The 15,522-nt window shown below is 40.8% G+C and overlaps 1 protein-coding gene across 1 annotated transcript; it reads left to right on the top strand.

Annotated features, from left to right (window-relative positions):
• The first annotated feature begins 2,269 nt into the window (after positions 1-2,269).
• On the top strand, positions 2,270-12,507 carry MRPL15 (mitochondrial ribosomal protein L15). The gene is made up of 6 exons (XM_064442716.1): positions 2,270-2,437; positions 5,906-6,063; positions 8,537-8,702; positions 9,208-9,331; positions 10,526-10,906; positions 12,372-12,507. The coding sequence occupies exons 1-5, from the start codon at positions 2,339-2,341 to the stop codon at positions 10,861-10,863; spliced, it is 885 nt and encodes a 294-aa protein (XP_064298786.1). The 5' UTR covers positions 2,270-2,338; the 3' UTR covers positions 10,864-10,906; positions 12,372-12,507.
• The last annotated feature ends 3,015 nt before the right edge of the window (positions 12,508-15,522 follow it).

The following is a 15,522-nucleotide window of genomic DNA, read 5'->3' as shown; positions in this document are numbered from 1 at the left end:
CGGTTCCCCCCGCTGGCCCTTGAGCCGGCCTTCCCGGGCCGGCCTGCTGCCTCTGAGGGGCGCGGATGGCCTGTGGGTGCTGCAGAGCTCTGGGGCGCGCCGGTGGCGGCTGGGGTGTCCCGGTGTCTCTGGCAGGGACACCCCTCGGGGGAAGCCTGGCTGAAGCCTGCTGTACCGAGAAGTCTGCGTACGCTGGTTAAAAGTAAAGCTCCGCAAAGTTGCTTCTGTCTTTGGGTTTCCAGTGGTTTCAGAGAGTTTGAACTGTCTTTCACCTCTAAAACTGCCTTTCAAACAGCCAGATACAGCTGCCAGATGATGCTGCACTCTTACAGTACAGTTCGTACCTGTCTATGGTTTGAGTGTTTCCTGTAAAAATAATTTTTATGCTGTATTATAAGGCTTAGGAAAAAAGGGAATTTAGGGTATTCTTCAATAGGTAAATATGCTAAGTCATGGGAAACAGGAAAACCAGCAAACAGCATTGTTAGACAGAGCTCGTTTGTCCCTGTTGGATCAGATGCCTTCATCACCAAATTAAATCTCTTGGCTGACAGCCAAAGAATCAACGATTCTTATTCATCTTGATATATATCGGGCTATTCAGGCACTCCATATTGAAATTACTGGATCATTCCAGTCCATTCCGGATACTTGGACCAACTCTGAATAAGTATGGCAAACACATTTCTATCAAAATGAAATGCTTTGTTCTTTGTCTTCTATTCCATACATCTTTGTCAGATATTTCCTCCCAGAAAGTCAATCTACTCATTGTATTTGCCAGCTGGTATCTGGCTAACATTGGAGCTTTTTTGGCAGCTCAAACAGCAGCTGAGAGCATGCTATGCTTCTTTCACATCCTTCCCACTGGCATGTTCCATACCAGGCAGGGAGGTTTTTTCAGAAAGCTTTTGCTCAACAGTGTTAATATTTTTATCGGCATGGCTGCATAAAACATTTTAGAGAAACCTTTGCACCAGATGTGTAACTTTAAACATGCCACCTCCTTTGCCATGGTTGTTGGGCTGCTTTGATACCTACTGTTTATGCCAGGAGATCCCTGTTATTGGTAAAATTGGGTTATTTTCACAGGTCGCTTTTCGTGGTTTGATTTATGTCTGCTTTAGTGTGTGTTCTTGCCTCATGCACTGTACCCGATCCAAATCTGTTAAGAAAATACAACTTATGCATAAAAGATTCTGAAAAGATTAAGAGCTTCACATTATCTCAGGTGCTTATCAAGTACGCCGAACCTGCCCCTTGCTTTAGAGCATCCTTCTGGGACAAGAACAAAACTCTGTCTTCCCTCTCCACCGTGCTATTCGCCACATAAACGTAACTCCCGCAGGGTGGCCTGCTGGCGAGCCTCCAGCCTAGGTCATTGGTCTGCTCAGAATTAGACCTCGCTTTTAATCTTTTAATCCATGCAGCTGGAATGATCTTACCTGAATTCCCATTTGCTGCTAGCATGGCTCAGGGTCGCCAGAGAGATGCGAGCCCTGCCTGGGTCGGGCACTGGCCAGCCTCAGGTAGCGGGGTGGCCTCCGCGGGCACGGGGCAGCCTGCCGGCTGCAGGCAAATGCTGAAGGAACAGAGCTCCTGAAATCCTGAAGGAATGGCTGAAAGCATCTGAGTGATGAACCTTTCAAAGACTTTGAGTTGGCTGTCTCTTTACAGTGAGATACCTGTCATATGAATGACACTTTTCTACCTGATTTTAAGTTTTTGATTGAAGTAGAGTTTTGCAAGGCAAAGCGTGCTCTGAACTATGTATTTTTTGCTCTGCAAGTGGCTGAAATGGACGTAGGTGAGATGGTTGTCCATACCATTGTTATAATTTTTATTCATTTTTTTGAAGGGGGTGAGAAGCTATACAGATTCCGTACTGAAAGTCACTGATTTCCGCCACGCCATTCCCGTTGCACCCTCCTCCGCTCCCAGAACAGGCAGGGCTGTTGCCCGACCCCCTCCCCAGGGCGCCGCCCGCAGCAGACCACCAACATGGAGGCAGGTTTTGCGCATACAGAGGTTTCAGGGCTGAAGGCGGGACATGAACACGGCCAAGCGCCGGCTGACTTTCACAACGGGAACCGGCCTTGCGGCAGATCACCTAATTCAGTTCTCTGGGTCCGGGTGAACCCACCCCCGCGCCGTGGAATGACCCCCCTCCTCGCGTTCCCCGGTGCTGCTGTGTGGGCGGCGGCCCCGGGACCCGCCCCGCCGGCGGGGGAGGCTGCGCGACACTGTCGGGAAGGGGCGGGAAGCGCGGTTTACGGTCCTGCCGTAAAGCGGCTCGCTTCAATCGAGGGTGGCGGCTGCCCTTGGGAGGTGAGGGGACATGAGCGGGAATGGCGGCGCCAAGGCTCTGGAGTTGCTCCGGTCCCTGCCCAGGGTCAGTCTGGCCAACCTAAGGCCCAGCCCCGGCTCCAAAAAGCGGGTGAGTTCCTGCAGCTTGTCGGGTGGCTCGGCAGCGCGCTTTCCCCCCCGGTGGCGGGCGCGTCCGGCCCCGCTGGCGTTTGCCCCGGGGGCTGTTGGAAAGCCCTTGGGGAGCCTGTGGCGGGCCCAGGAGAGCGGTCTGGCTGGAATAGGAGTGGGGTGGCAGAGGAGGGGGTGGTAGTGTTGTGTGTGCGTGTGTGTTGGCCCTGTGCTTTCCGTTCGCGTGTCCTGTAGCCGGTGTGTGAGGCGAGCTCCGCAGAAAACTGGCTGGTGAGCGGCCCTAGCTAAACCTAAGGGCCATCGCTGGGGGACCTGTGGAAGCGTTAAAAAAGTACGGAATACCAAGTGTTTTTGGGAGGGGGTGACATGTTTGTGAAGGGAAGGTTAAAAGGCTTAAAAATAAAAGGAATGTGATGCAAGCCAGTGTTTCCTGTTACTGTTGATTTCTCAAAAACAACCTAAATGTTATCTTCTCTGTCTCATTGTAAGTGATAGAGGAGTAAAGAAAAGAAACCAGGAAGAAACCCACCTGGTCTGGGGGACATATCAGTGAACAGGGGGATAAGGTTCAAGGGCTAAAGGTACGGGAACAGAGAACTGACAGGGAGCACCAAATCGCACTGCCCTGTCAGTGCTCAAGGCTCTCTAGGGATGCCTGCAGAGCTGGCAAGTGCTGCATAGTTGTAACCCCTTAGACGCGTGACAAGGCAGGAGAATGGAAATTCTTCCCCCCTGCAGCTGTTGGGGTTCCCCGTCAAGCTACTTCACTTGGGGCTACGAACACCCAGCTTGGCCAGGGTCAAATGGAGCTGAAAGGAGCAGCCCTGTACAGCACTGGAGTGGTGATTCGTAAGGGTTTCCAAACTAATCCAGGCTCTCAAACAGTATTTTCAGGCTTAGCATCCAGAAGTTGTGAGATAGTCTGAATTTGAAGCTTACTAGAACTAATGCTTTCCTACCAGTCTTCGGTCTCAGGACTTTTTCTTTCTCAAGGTAGCTGTTGGGTTTAGAAAAATGCCTTTTTTTTCTTTATTTTGTTTTTTTAAACCTTGAAAGTAAAGATTTTTGTACACTCACTAGGTCTTTAGCCAGCAACTTGCAACTCCATATAAGAAATGAGCGGTTTTTTTCTCCATGGTACTTCTGTTTGCTTTCACTTAAAGTTTGTACAAGTGACCTCAGCTCTGTTTCTCTGGTATTTTTCTCTTGGTGTCTGATAACCTTATTTCATGATCAGTGAAGTTCTCAAATAAGAACATTGAAGAACATTTCACTTCACAAACAGAAGTTGCAGCAAAAAAAAAAATATTTTTGATTGGCTCCTCTGACAGTCTAAAATCTGGTCAATGTACTGATTACACTCTGTGACCAGATATTGTCGGTGTGTTTGTATTAACCAAAGTCACTGTGTAATCTGGTGTCCACAGGGGCAACTGCCAGAAAGCGTGGGCCACCTGTGTCCTCTCTTTGCCTCCAGCTGCTCATACCCGCTGTGTACTTTGTACTGCTGCTAGAGGTTGTGGGGTGAACCAGAGCAGGGAATTAAACCAGCTGAAAACTAGTTAGGCAAAAATCAGTTTTCATCTAGTTTAATTCCCTGACCTGTCCAACATGGAGCCCCACAACCACTTGTGGCAGCACAAGAGGCCCTGTGAATAAAGCATAATGTGTGAGCTGGAGACAAGTCATCTTCCTCTGGTGGCAGGGGTAGTCTAGTCTAGCATAAAACTGCAGTTAAACTCTGTGCTGTTTAGCATTAATACAAGTAAGCCGTGCATCTTAGGTCAGCTGAAGCTTCAAATAGGGTAATGCTTTTTTTCTGATGTATGTCCGTACTGACTTTTTACTAATATTTCAGTACACATTAAGTGCTCCATAACTTTGGAAAACTTACAGACACATTAAAGAGCATAAAACATGAATTTTTATGTCTCTATGGTGTTAGGCTAATAATCAAGTACTGTGACGTAATGAGCAGTTTTCAGACCTGAGTTTTACTCAATATTCTGTGCTGCAGTCTAACCACATAGAGCAATTTGTAGGATTAAGGGTGCTTGAAGCTTGGCTGTCTGAGTGTTGAATACAAAAAATGGGAAATTGAGGAGGCTTACTGTAGCCTCTTTAGTAATGAATTATTTGTTATTATTGATCCAGCAGTGACTGTGCGGTGACTTAACCAAAATTAGCGTATAAGCAGTATAAATGCTGTTTAGAATGTGTTGCTTTATATGTTTCCCAGCCTGACTGATTCACATTGAGGAACACAATGGAAAATAGCAAATGTGTGGATTGTGTTGTGCAGGTATGAGACTGGTTAGCAGCATGGCATTGCTCTTTCCATATGTGTTCACACTCCAGTGAATGTTCACTTAAATGGGAAAAATTTTGTAAGATAAAATGGATCCATCGAAGCAATGCACAGATGTGATTGTGCCTCTTGGGGGTGAACAGTGAAATCTACCCTGTGCAGCATGGCATTGAGATTCTGAAGCTTGTGGCTCTGTTTTAGCTCTGACAAAACATGAAAAAAAGTTGAAGTGAGCCTTAGTGCTGCAAATTCTTCAGTGTATGAATTAAATGAAGTCACCTTATGCAGGAAATTTTGTCACTCCCAGCTGCTCATTTCCACCCTTGCTCACTGATGGTTTTATAATCCTATAGAGATATTTGCATACCCATGAATTGTACTGAATGGTGCGACTGACCTGGATTTTAAATAAAAAAAAAAAAAAGTTTTACGTTCACTTATCCCTTTGATCCTGTTCACCATTTAGCTGTGCAGGTGCTTCTGCTGGCACAAACAAGAGGTGAGCACAAGAACACAAGAAGATTGCTGAACTGCTACGTATGGCTCTAAGGCTAATTTAAAGTGCTTGGGGAACTAATAGCTTAGTATCACAGCCTTAATTTAAAAAATAATAAAGGTTTAAAATACAATCTTCTCTTTTGATTTGTTGCAGTTACTACTGACTACAGTTGCAGACTCTTTTAGAAAGTCTGTGTCCATGAAAATAATTGTTTGTGTGCATAGCATATATAAACTGCGTCCCTGCCCCATGAGGTAGATTTTTTCTTTTTTTTTTTTTTTATTTCTTTTTTCACTGTCAGTGTTCAGAAACTTCTGAGCACTGATCACCTCTCTTAGGAAATAGGAGGAAGTATCAATAGTTAATTCAGGAAAATTCTCTAACTTGGAGAGTGTATGGTGTAAGAGGTAGGATTAAATACTAGTATTCCATTTATCACAATATGTGTTCATATAAACATTGTGGTGCCTGCCTTAAGCTGTGCTGTGCAAAAATCACTTTAACTGCTTTTCTGACTATTTTTCCTCTTAGAGAAGAGCGATCTCTTAATTTTTCCTCAAGAATCAGCATTTTGCTCAGTCGTTTATATTTCTGAAATCTTATGTTTTATACATACTTATCTCCAAAGTAGTTGACTAAACGTATCATGGATTGTTTTCAAGGAGAGAAGACGTGGCCGTGGAAGATACCGTGGTAGGAAGTGTGGTCGAGGTCACAAAGGAGAAAGACAAAGAGGAAATCGCCCCCGATTAGGCTTTGAGGGTGGTCAAACTCCATTTTACTTGGCCATACCAAAATATGGATTTAATGAGGGACATAGGTAAGTTTCTTGACATTACTCAGAAATTAATCATTGTCTGCTTTTCTTGGTCTTTCCCCTAAAGCCAGAAGTTAATATGCCAAAACAGGCCTAACTGACAGTGAGGCATTCCTCTCAGACTGTTAGCTTCCCTCATGAGCAGAATCTCCCATTTTTTGTGAGATCATTTTTTAACGATTTCTTTTTATTATTCTTTAATTTCTCTCTGTCGTTTTACAGCTCTGCTTATTTGCCCTTTTCTTTGCATAATCCCTCGTATGTAGCAGGTTACCCTTCTGCCCACAGCTGAGTGCGTTTCTCCTCGGACCACTCCTCCATACACTGTTGTTTCTCCCTCTGCCTGTCTGCGCAACAGATAACCTGTTGAACTGACTGGGAACAGTCTGCTTGACATGAGCGAGGATGTTAGGCATGGAAGTGTAACCCAAAGCCTTCCTTTGTTATTTCTCTTTGCTTTTTTCACCTGAAGCTCTGATCTGCTGCTAGCCAAACAATTCCACTTCTCTTCATGATGCTTTTTTTTTCAGTCCTGCAACACTGCAGTCTTTGTCTGTCTGCACTCCATCTTTTCCACATAGGATCTTAACAAGACCTTTAATATCAGATCTATTGGATGAAGCCATTAAGTCATCTTTCACAATTGTTCTCCTCAGAGACATTCTGCCTTGTTTGACAGTTGTTCTGTCCCCTTTTCACATTGTGCTTGTTTATGCCATGTCCTTCTTTCTGCTTCTTAACTTTTAAAATTATTCTTCTAACCAGTCACTGTTCTTAGCTGGAGATCTGTTTGCCAGCGTGTTATTAATGTCCTTCACTACACTGAAAATTAAAAATTTTTGTTTAGTTGGTTTTTGTTGTTGTTTAAAGCTGTTCTTGTTTCCTAAGAAGGTACCTATGTTACCTTGGTCACTAACCATTTTGTTGCTTTTAGGTATGGTCATTAAAGCATTGTATGGATACAGAAATTATTATAGGCAGTAGTATCAACAGTGTGCCAAACCTAGCAGACAGTTTAAGAATCAAAGGACTTACGTGAATTTATTTGTGAATTGTTAAACTTACAATTTGATTTTAGGTTTCATTTGCTGTTATAACTTCATGAAATAGCTGTGTATTTTTATGTTTCTATTCTTTATGCATGCAGTATGACTTACAGACCTGTCCTGATTATCAGAGGTTTTCTGTCAGTCTTGCTTGTTTTGAAGTGTGATTCAAACTATATTTCCAAGTACTGTGATTTCCTCCTGTTTGCTTAACCTGTTGTAAGAATAAGTGGGCAGCACTTCTGATAGCTGAAGGCAGTAGATCCACAGTCCCACAAGGGAAATGCTGCAGAATGCAGACACTGAGCATTTTATGTTAACGGTGGTCGCGAGCACACGAATAACCAACAGCAAAAATCCAAGTTTCTGCAGTGACAAGAAATTAATACGGTCTTGCTGTTTTTAACTGCATCTGACAGCATGTGAAACAAAGTACTCTGTAATTTCTTCTCAGTGTTGTTGGCAAAATTTCAATACCAGGCTATTGTAAATAGTTTTCTAGTGAACATTTTAAGTGCACTTGAGAGAGACTGTTGTGGCAGGATGGGAGCACGCTGAGCAACGTCTCTGCTGGTTTATCTTCACCTTGCTCTTTCTTCTGTCTGCAGTGGTGTTCCTCCACTTTTTGAACTTTTGCTCTGTTAGGATCTGTCTGATGGTGCAAATTCGGTTGCTTGTCTTGTCGTACTTAGCTTGCCAATAACAAAGATAAGCTGCTCAGTTTTTCTGCTACCACTCACAGGTTTCCAGTAATGATTTAAACTGATTGTATTTTGAGCATCAGCGTAAATGGTATGCAGGAGCACGCACAGGGTTTGGCTGATAGTCTTTGACTAAATTTATATGGGAGGGGAGGATATATTTGGTTTTGACTGTGTATTTTTTGCTCAGATTTTCTGAATGTGTCAGTGAAGCAACCAACTGGATTCACTTTGAAGATGGTTATATATAGTTACAGAATATATACATACCTATATATATATAAAATGTATATACTATAGAAATATATAGTTATAAAAGATGCTAATATATAGTTATTTAGAATCTTGTTGTCTTATGAAGAAATGCTGACACCTTAATTTCTTCATCTTTTTTTTCTTCCTTAAACCAGTCAGCTGGTAGAGAGGTATTCTGGAGTGAATTGAGCTTGGCAACAGCAAAAAGATTAGTATCATATTAGAGGTGGGGATGTGTGAGCAAACCTGAAGGCATAATAGAGTTCAGGACTGTAACTAGGGCTTGCACTTGCATTAAATTAAACTTAAAATTTTGGCTTATGGATGGGTGTGTTTTAAACAATTACTTGGTAGTTTTAGGAGTAGGTAGAAAATGGAATACAGTGTGGTGTATCTGAGTTGACCAGTTCCTATTAGAGCTTCAGTTTTGCAAATTTCTCATTCTTTGGTTTTGTTTTGTTTTCTTCTCCCCAGCCTCAGACGTCAGTATCAACCACTCAGTCTTCAGAGGCTGCAGTACCTGATTGATTTGGGTAGAGTTGACCCGACACAACCGATCGACTTAACGCAGCTCACTAATGCGAGAGGTGTAACAGTGCAACCTCTCAAAAGGGATTATGGTGTCCAGCTGGTGGAGGAGGTATGCATACAAGGCACTTATTACTTCAGGCAGTATAAAGCCCTGGGTTTTCAGTTTTGCCGTGCCAGGCTGTCAGACTGTCCCTCCCGTGTTTTGGAAGCATCTTTGCTTTTCTAGATTCGTTTGGTGTGGAATTTTTGTGGTAATACATCCACTAGAGGGCACTGTGTGTAAGCAAAATAAAAAAACCCCTCCAACCCCAGGGTGGTATTTTAAGACCTGAGAGGCTACAAAAACAATAGTTAAGGAGCACATAACAAGAGGTTGAACTAGAATTTTAGAACAGAAGACTAGAATGTATGACTACTTTGGACTGGCAAATGTTTTTCATGCAATCCAGGTGACTTGAGTGAGAGCAATTTGGTTACCTGTCTTGGTGTAGGGAACAGATAAATCATACTATTTTGCAGGATTTAATGTTTTTTACAACTTTTCAGAGAAGAAAAAAATGTACGTCCTAAAATAGTAATTTTAATGTCAGTCTAATATGTTTTGAAATTTACAGGGTGCTGACATCTTTTCAGCAAAAGTAAATATTGAAGTGCAGAGGGCATCTGAACTAGCAATTGCAGCCATAGAAAAAAATGGAGGTGTTGTAACAACATCATTCTATGATCCAAGGAGTTTGGGTAAGAATTACTTTTCATTTCTGACTGTTCCCCCTCCCCCCGCCCGCCCCCCGAATGATCTAAATCAAAGTTTCAAACATAGTTCTTACTGGAAAATCACTAACTCCTTCTATTCTAAAAGCTTCAGTAACACAGTGTTAGACAAAGGTTGAACTGTAATGCATCCACAGTTCTGCTTTTTTAAAATGTTCGCCTGTTTAGCCCTGCCAGTGTTAGTAGCTACTTACGAATCATCCAGTTAAAGAAATCGAAGTAGCTTTGGAAATAGAGGAACTAATAAAAGATTGTTTCTTTGAATTTTTGTCTTCTAACTTCTTAGGGTTTAATAATCCTAAGAAAATTCAAGGAAAAAAATATTTTAAAACCCCTGTGGATGTTTATTTTTAATTTAAAAATACTTTGTGGTTAAAGTGAGGAAATAACCAAGTTACAGAAGCTCAGAATCGTTCCAGTCAAAATGGCTATTGTTTTCAGAGCACTTTCACTGGAGAATGAGGCTTTGCTTTGCTTGAGGCTGCATCCTGCCTAATATTCATTCATGCACTTTTTATTGACAATAATGGAGCTTTCATCTGTGAATGAGGCTGAGAACAAGAGGAATAGGCATTTTTAGTGTGCAAAATATGTTACCCTGGAATGCTAAGTGATTTTTTTTCCAATTCAGAAAATAATCAAAATATTAAGGTTAAAAGGATCTGGAGTGTAATTTGCCAAATTCAGTAAAAATTGAGGAGAAGATAGTCTCACAAATGACTGTAGAGGTGCACACGGCGTTGATTCTTTATTTAAAATACTTACAGAAACACTAAATTTGACACTTGTCGTACACTGCATAATAGCCATGCAAATGTATTGCTTCTAACCTGGAAGTCAATCCTTTATATAAATAGCATCTTCTAGCTGAGTTATTGTGTCTTTCCAAAGTAGGCATTCTGTATGTATGAGAAGTAATGATTCATCCAGATTGTAACCATAAATATCAGTTAAAACAGAGTTGTTCGTTTGGTTAAGTGAAACTTGTTAAAGACTATCTTATTCTGAACAAGAATATTCTTAATATTTGTTTCTTTGCTTGATCCTTTTTAATAAGAGTTTAATAATTAGCACAGAATTTTAAATAAAAGTGTCATTTAATGTCTTTAAATATGTATTGTAAAGCATAGTATCTAATTTTTCTCTCACGTTTGCCCACAGAAATTCTGTGTAAGCCAGTAGTATTTTTCCTGCGTGGCCAGCCTATTCCAAAGCGAATGCTTCCACCTGAAGATCTAGTCCGTTACTACACAGATGCTGGGAATCGTGGGTACCTGGCAGATCCATCTAAGGTTGCAGAAGCCAGGCTTGAACTTGCCAAGAAATATGGTTATGTCTTACCAGACATAACTAAGGATGAGCTCTTCAAAATGTTAAGCACACGCAAGGATCCTAGACAGATATTTTTTGGTCTTGCTCCAGGATGGATCGTAAACATGGCAGACAAGAAAGTTCTGAAACCAACTGATGAGCGGCTGTTAAAATACTATAGCTCATGAATTTGGGACTGGAGACAACTGCAGGTGTACAGGAAACATCTGGGTATGAAATAATGGATACGAAGTGGTGTTTGTTTTTTTTAAGACTCCTGTTATGCTAGACAAAACATAAATTTTTTGTTTATGCAATCTTCTGGTGTAGCTCTCAACTTTTTCATTGTCATAATACAGTGTATGAAAAGTCTTAACATTTGGAAACAGTGTGGAGTCTGACATAAAAGCGTGTGTTCAGGCACTTTCTCTTGCGATGATTTGCCAGTTATTTTTTCAGACAAATTTTTTTTTATGTTGCATTTATTTCTGAGGATGATTCCAAAGCGTAACTGGACCTAATAATTAATTTATTCTTTTCTTTCCCCCTCGATTTAAAATCAGAAACATGGCTGTACAAAGCTAATATTACTTTATAATTACATTACATAGCATTGGATTTTATGTTTTGGAAAATGGTGCCATGACTACCTCTAAGAGGTAGGCCATCTAATTTTTTGACAGGGAAAATGAAGAACAACCAGAAATAACAAAGTACAGAAGAACTCATTGACCTTTTCAATTCCATAGCAATGTTTTGGATTTGGCACTGCCATTGATACCACTAGAGCTTGGGAGGTCTTGATTTTTATCTTATTCCTTCAGGTGGAATTGAGGGAGACAGGGTATGCTGTTTAAAAGAACTTTATATCTAATTTTTTTTTTTTAAAAAAAAGATAGCTACCTTAAATCAATGGCTTTTATTATTCAAACAGAGTTTAAAACAGACATAAAAGTAATGTCATTAATAAAAATGCACAGCAGAATCCAGAAACAATGAATATTAGACAGTGGCAGTAGGTTGTGTATGTTGGGGTTGTAAGGGACAAAGTTCGCGATTAGGATTCAGTTTTCAGCTTGATCACAGATGGCGTATGTGACAGTGGGCAAATGAATTTAGATGTTGTGAGAAGTGAGGGACAAATAATTTTTATGGGAGACAGTATTTTAATCACACCAACTTGATAAAATCTTGAAAAATATTTTCCAACAGATGTTTGTTTCATCAGTCTCTCCGGAATCCTATCCTATTACTAAGCAAGTGTATTCTAGGTTTCATACGGAAGTTTAGGATTGGGCATTTAGGATGATGAACCAAGCGGTAAATTGAAAGGTGAGAGAGGAGACTAAGTTAATCTATCAGAGCTTGATCTGACCCCTCAGAAGTTAATGAGGTGCTTCATAATTATATGAGCTTTAATGGAAGCTGAATTTGGCTTTAAAATAGGGATAACTTGGTTATTAGGAAACCGTCTGGAAGACCAGAACACAAGAATAAGTCTTGCTTTCCAATTTTCATGTGCCTTTGGAAGTGCTACTTACAGTTTCCTGTAGCTGCCAAACCATCCCATCTCCTAGGGAAAGCCCTCTGAGTGCCAGAATCTCCTGTTTCTCCTGTGTAACACCTGTATTTCGCTTGTGTGCTGGGGAGGGGGGGGAGAAGAAAAAATATCTAAAATATCTTCTTTTTCTTTCAGAGAATAACAAGAAGCGAATTAATTTTTTTGTTGGTGTTTGTCAACCAGCCCAGATTTTTGCTTCACTCAACAAACTGCCTTGTCAATTAATCTGAGCAGCTGTAATCACAGAACAAAATAAAACAAGTCTTCTGTCCTCATGCTGATTATTTAATCTGAAATTCAGAGGTTAACAATGGAAGGTCACTAATTTTTACAGCTTACTCCTCAGCTGCTATTGTCAGTTGTTACTGATAGCATCCAACACGTTAAAGGTTCTTCTCCTGATCCATGGTTTAAGTATAGGTGAAACATAGCAAAACAACACCTATATAAAATTGTGTTGTGAATAGCAGGAATTTGTTCTTAGTGGTGTTAACGTTCATATTTTATAAGGTGCACAAGACTTTTTTTGGCACATTAAGAATAATACCGTGTGCCAAAAAAAGTATAGCTGGTGTTAACTTGAATGTGAAGTAAATAACTTTCTCACTTTAGATGTATCCTGTTCTGCATCCTGATGATTGTTGGTTTGGAAACTTAAATGACAATCAATAGTTTTTGGGTTTTTTTTTTTACCTTTTTTTTTTTTTCTTCTTTTTGTTATTACAATACTACTGCCTCCGTTTGGGAAGGAGTTGGAGGCGGGGGAAGAGTATTTATTGCCTTCCCTTATTTGTGCCATAATGTTTCTGTTTTTATGAATCAATTCACAATTGTATTTTGTGGAGGTGGTGGTACTCAACAGGAAAGCTACTTAACTGGAAGCGAAGAAGGAAGTTAGTCATATTAGTGAAGACCAGGAGACAAAAGTGTTTATGTATCATTGTGTATTTTTGGGAGAAAGGGGGGGGGGAAGGCAACTTTGTTTCCACTTGTGCTCTTTGTATTAAAATGAACAAATTGCTCTCAGCAGTTTTTTTTTTCCTAAATCAATTTCTTTGATATACACATGCGTGCACGCGCTGGTTTCTGTAGGCTTCTAAATGGTTTTCAGGTGAAAGGGTAACTTGGATAAAATGATAACAGTGAAAGAAAGAATGAAAACAGGAAACAGATGTCTGGTGACGTTGAGGGATTGGATAGCACTTATTCAGTGAGCGACATCTTAGTCACAAGGCAGCTGTATCCTGGCTCTGATACTATAACGCTACAAATACCTTGGAGCCAAAACAGCCACGTTCCACAAAATCCGGTCATTCTACTTTATAAAGGTGATCTTTTATCATCTTATAATTGGAGAGGGCAAAAAGGGCCATATGTTGCTTTATTTAAAACGTGCAATGCTTGTCTTTTCTTCTCTCTTCTGTTTACAGTAGCCTGTATTTCTTAAGGGTTGTTCTGATTTTTATTTACTAGTGAAAAAAGTGACAAGGCTATAGAGGATTTCCTGTTCATTTTATCTCGTCAGGAACACGAGTCTCCTGGCAATGGAATACAGAATTATCAAAAGCAGAAGTAAGTTATTGACAAGGCTTCTAATAAATCTGTAATAAACAGCCTCCCACTGGACTGTTGTTTATATGAGGGTCAGGCTTGCTGATGCAAGACTCTGGCCTCAGATGCCAGTGCTGGGTTTTTCTCTTTACTTAGGAATGTGCACCATGTTTTTCATGTTCATAAGGTAAATGATTGCCTTGGATATCCTGTTTTGATAGGGGTTTTCATACGCAACAATGTCTTGCACAGTAAGAAGCACCCAATCTGCTGTAACCGGAAAAGCACTATCAAGTAGCCGAGGAAAAGAAACGTCATTTGTGCCATAAAATACTGAAAGCCAAGTCAGTTTTTATCAACAACATCATACTTTTTTGATGAAACTGATTACATATGTGCGACTGAAATAAAAATAAAGGCCTCTGAACGAGTACGTACTTCGTTATACCTTGATAATTAGAAATCACCTATTTCTTATGAGGGAGAGACTACCACCAGCAGGCAGTCAATACTTAGAGGTGGCTGACTGCAGCCTTGAAATGAAGCAAATTAAAATAAATGCATTTTCCCTTTTATTTGTGCTGGATTTTCATTTCTTATTCTTCACAGTATAATGTTCGTGTTTAACAACCGATAGGTGACTGCATCACCCACTGATTTCCAAAAAGGAATAAATGAATAAATCAGTGGCCCTGACCCGAATCTTCGCTGGCAGCGTGCCAACATTGTTTTGACATACAAGCATAATTGATGTTAGTCCTCCAGGAAGTCATATAAAAGTGATCAATTATGAAGATAGCTTCCCATTGCTATTTTATTTTCTATTTTATTGCTTAAGTTCAGAATGCTAATGCAAAGCTAATTTTGCACTGTTGAATGCTCACGACTTCTGTATGAATTTGTCTCTGGCTTGAAATTGTTGCACAAGTTTTGTGTTTTATGTACTTCAGTGTTATGTTTACATACATCTGAAATAAGAAGGACTCTGTGTCTGTCCTAAATGGCCAATTTAATATTCCATATGCAGATTTATTTCTTAAAATTTCTTGATCGGTGATACGGACAGGAATAGTTTTACCTAACTCACTGTCTGTACTTCAGTTTATTGTGTTATGGTTTAGTCTATGAAAAGGTGTAGTTAGAAGTCCTGGTGTGACAGAATTCTTACCCATTAGAGGAACATTATGGACTTTTTAAGCTCCTCCATCTCCTAGCCCAGGTGGCCCAGCTTGGTCTTTTATAGCAGAAATATATGGCATTGTCTGAAGGATTATTGGATTCTCAGTGGAAGCAAACTATCCTCAGCTCTCTTCTGTCTCCTTCGGTTAATATTCCCTCTGTCGCATCTACATCTTTCCAAGGTCTCTTCTCACTTCTCCCCTTGTAGTGGTGGGAACTAAAGGGCTCAATCATTCTCACAGTGTCATCCTGTCTGGCCCACTCTGGGTTTGAAAATCTGGTTGTTTTATGTGCCTCTGGAGCAGGAAAAGTGTTGATCATTCCTGCATCTGTTTATACGAGGGGCTTTTTCATGGCTTGAGTTTCCTGGCCTGGTGTTGCTTTTGTTGTTAAAAATGTCAACAGCAATGTTGTTTACTTGTTAACCTTGTAGATTCCAAGGCACGCCCCAACCGAGTTGGAGGGGCCTTTGAGCAATGGATTCAGAGTTTATTCAGAGTCAAGGAACACTCCTAGAAGGGTGTCTGTGCAATTAACTCAGAATTACATGCGCTAG

This window comes from Phalacrocorax carbo, chromosome 2, assembly GCF_963921805.1.
Source record: "Phalacrocorax carbo chromosome 2, bPhaCar2.1, whole genome shotgun sequence".
NCBI classification, from domain to species: domain Eukaryota; kingdom Metazoa; phylum Chordata; class Aves; order Suliformes; family Phalacrocoracidae; genus Phalacrocorax; species Phalacrocorax carbo.
Note: the sequence above shows the minus strand (reverse complement) of the source record. Positions and strands in the feature narration are given on the sequence as shown.

Bases quoted from the DNA above. Each gene is read 5' to 3' on its own strand.
- MRPL15 (XM_064442716.1), top strand. From the start codon at position 2,339: ATGAGCGGGAATGGCGGCGCCAAGGCTCTGGAGTTGCTCCGGTCCCTG. The intron at 2,438-5,905 runs GTGAGTTCCTGC...ATTGTTTTCAAG, and splicing joins GCCCCGGCTCCAAAAAGCGG to GAGAGAAGACGTGGCCGTGG. The intron at 9,332-10,525 runs GTAAGAATTACT...GTTTGCCCACAG, and splicing joins CTATGATCCAAGGAGTTTGG to AAATTCTGTGTAAGCCAGTA.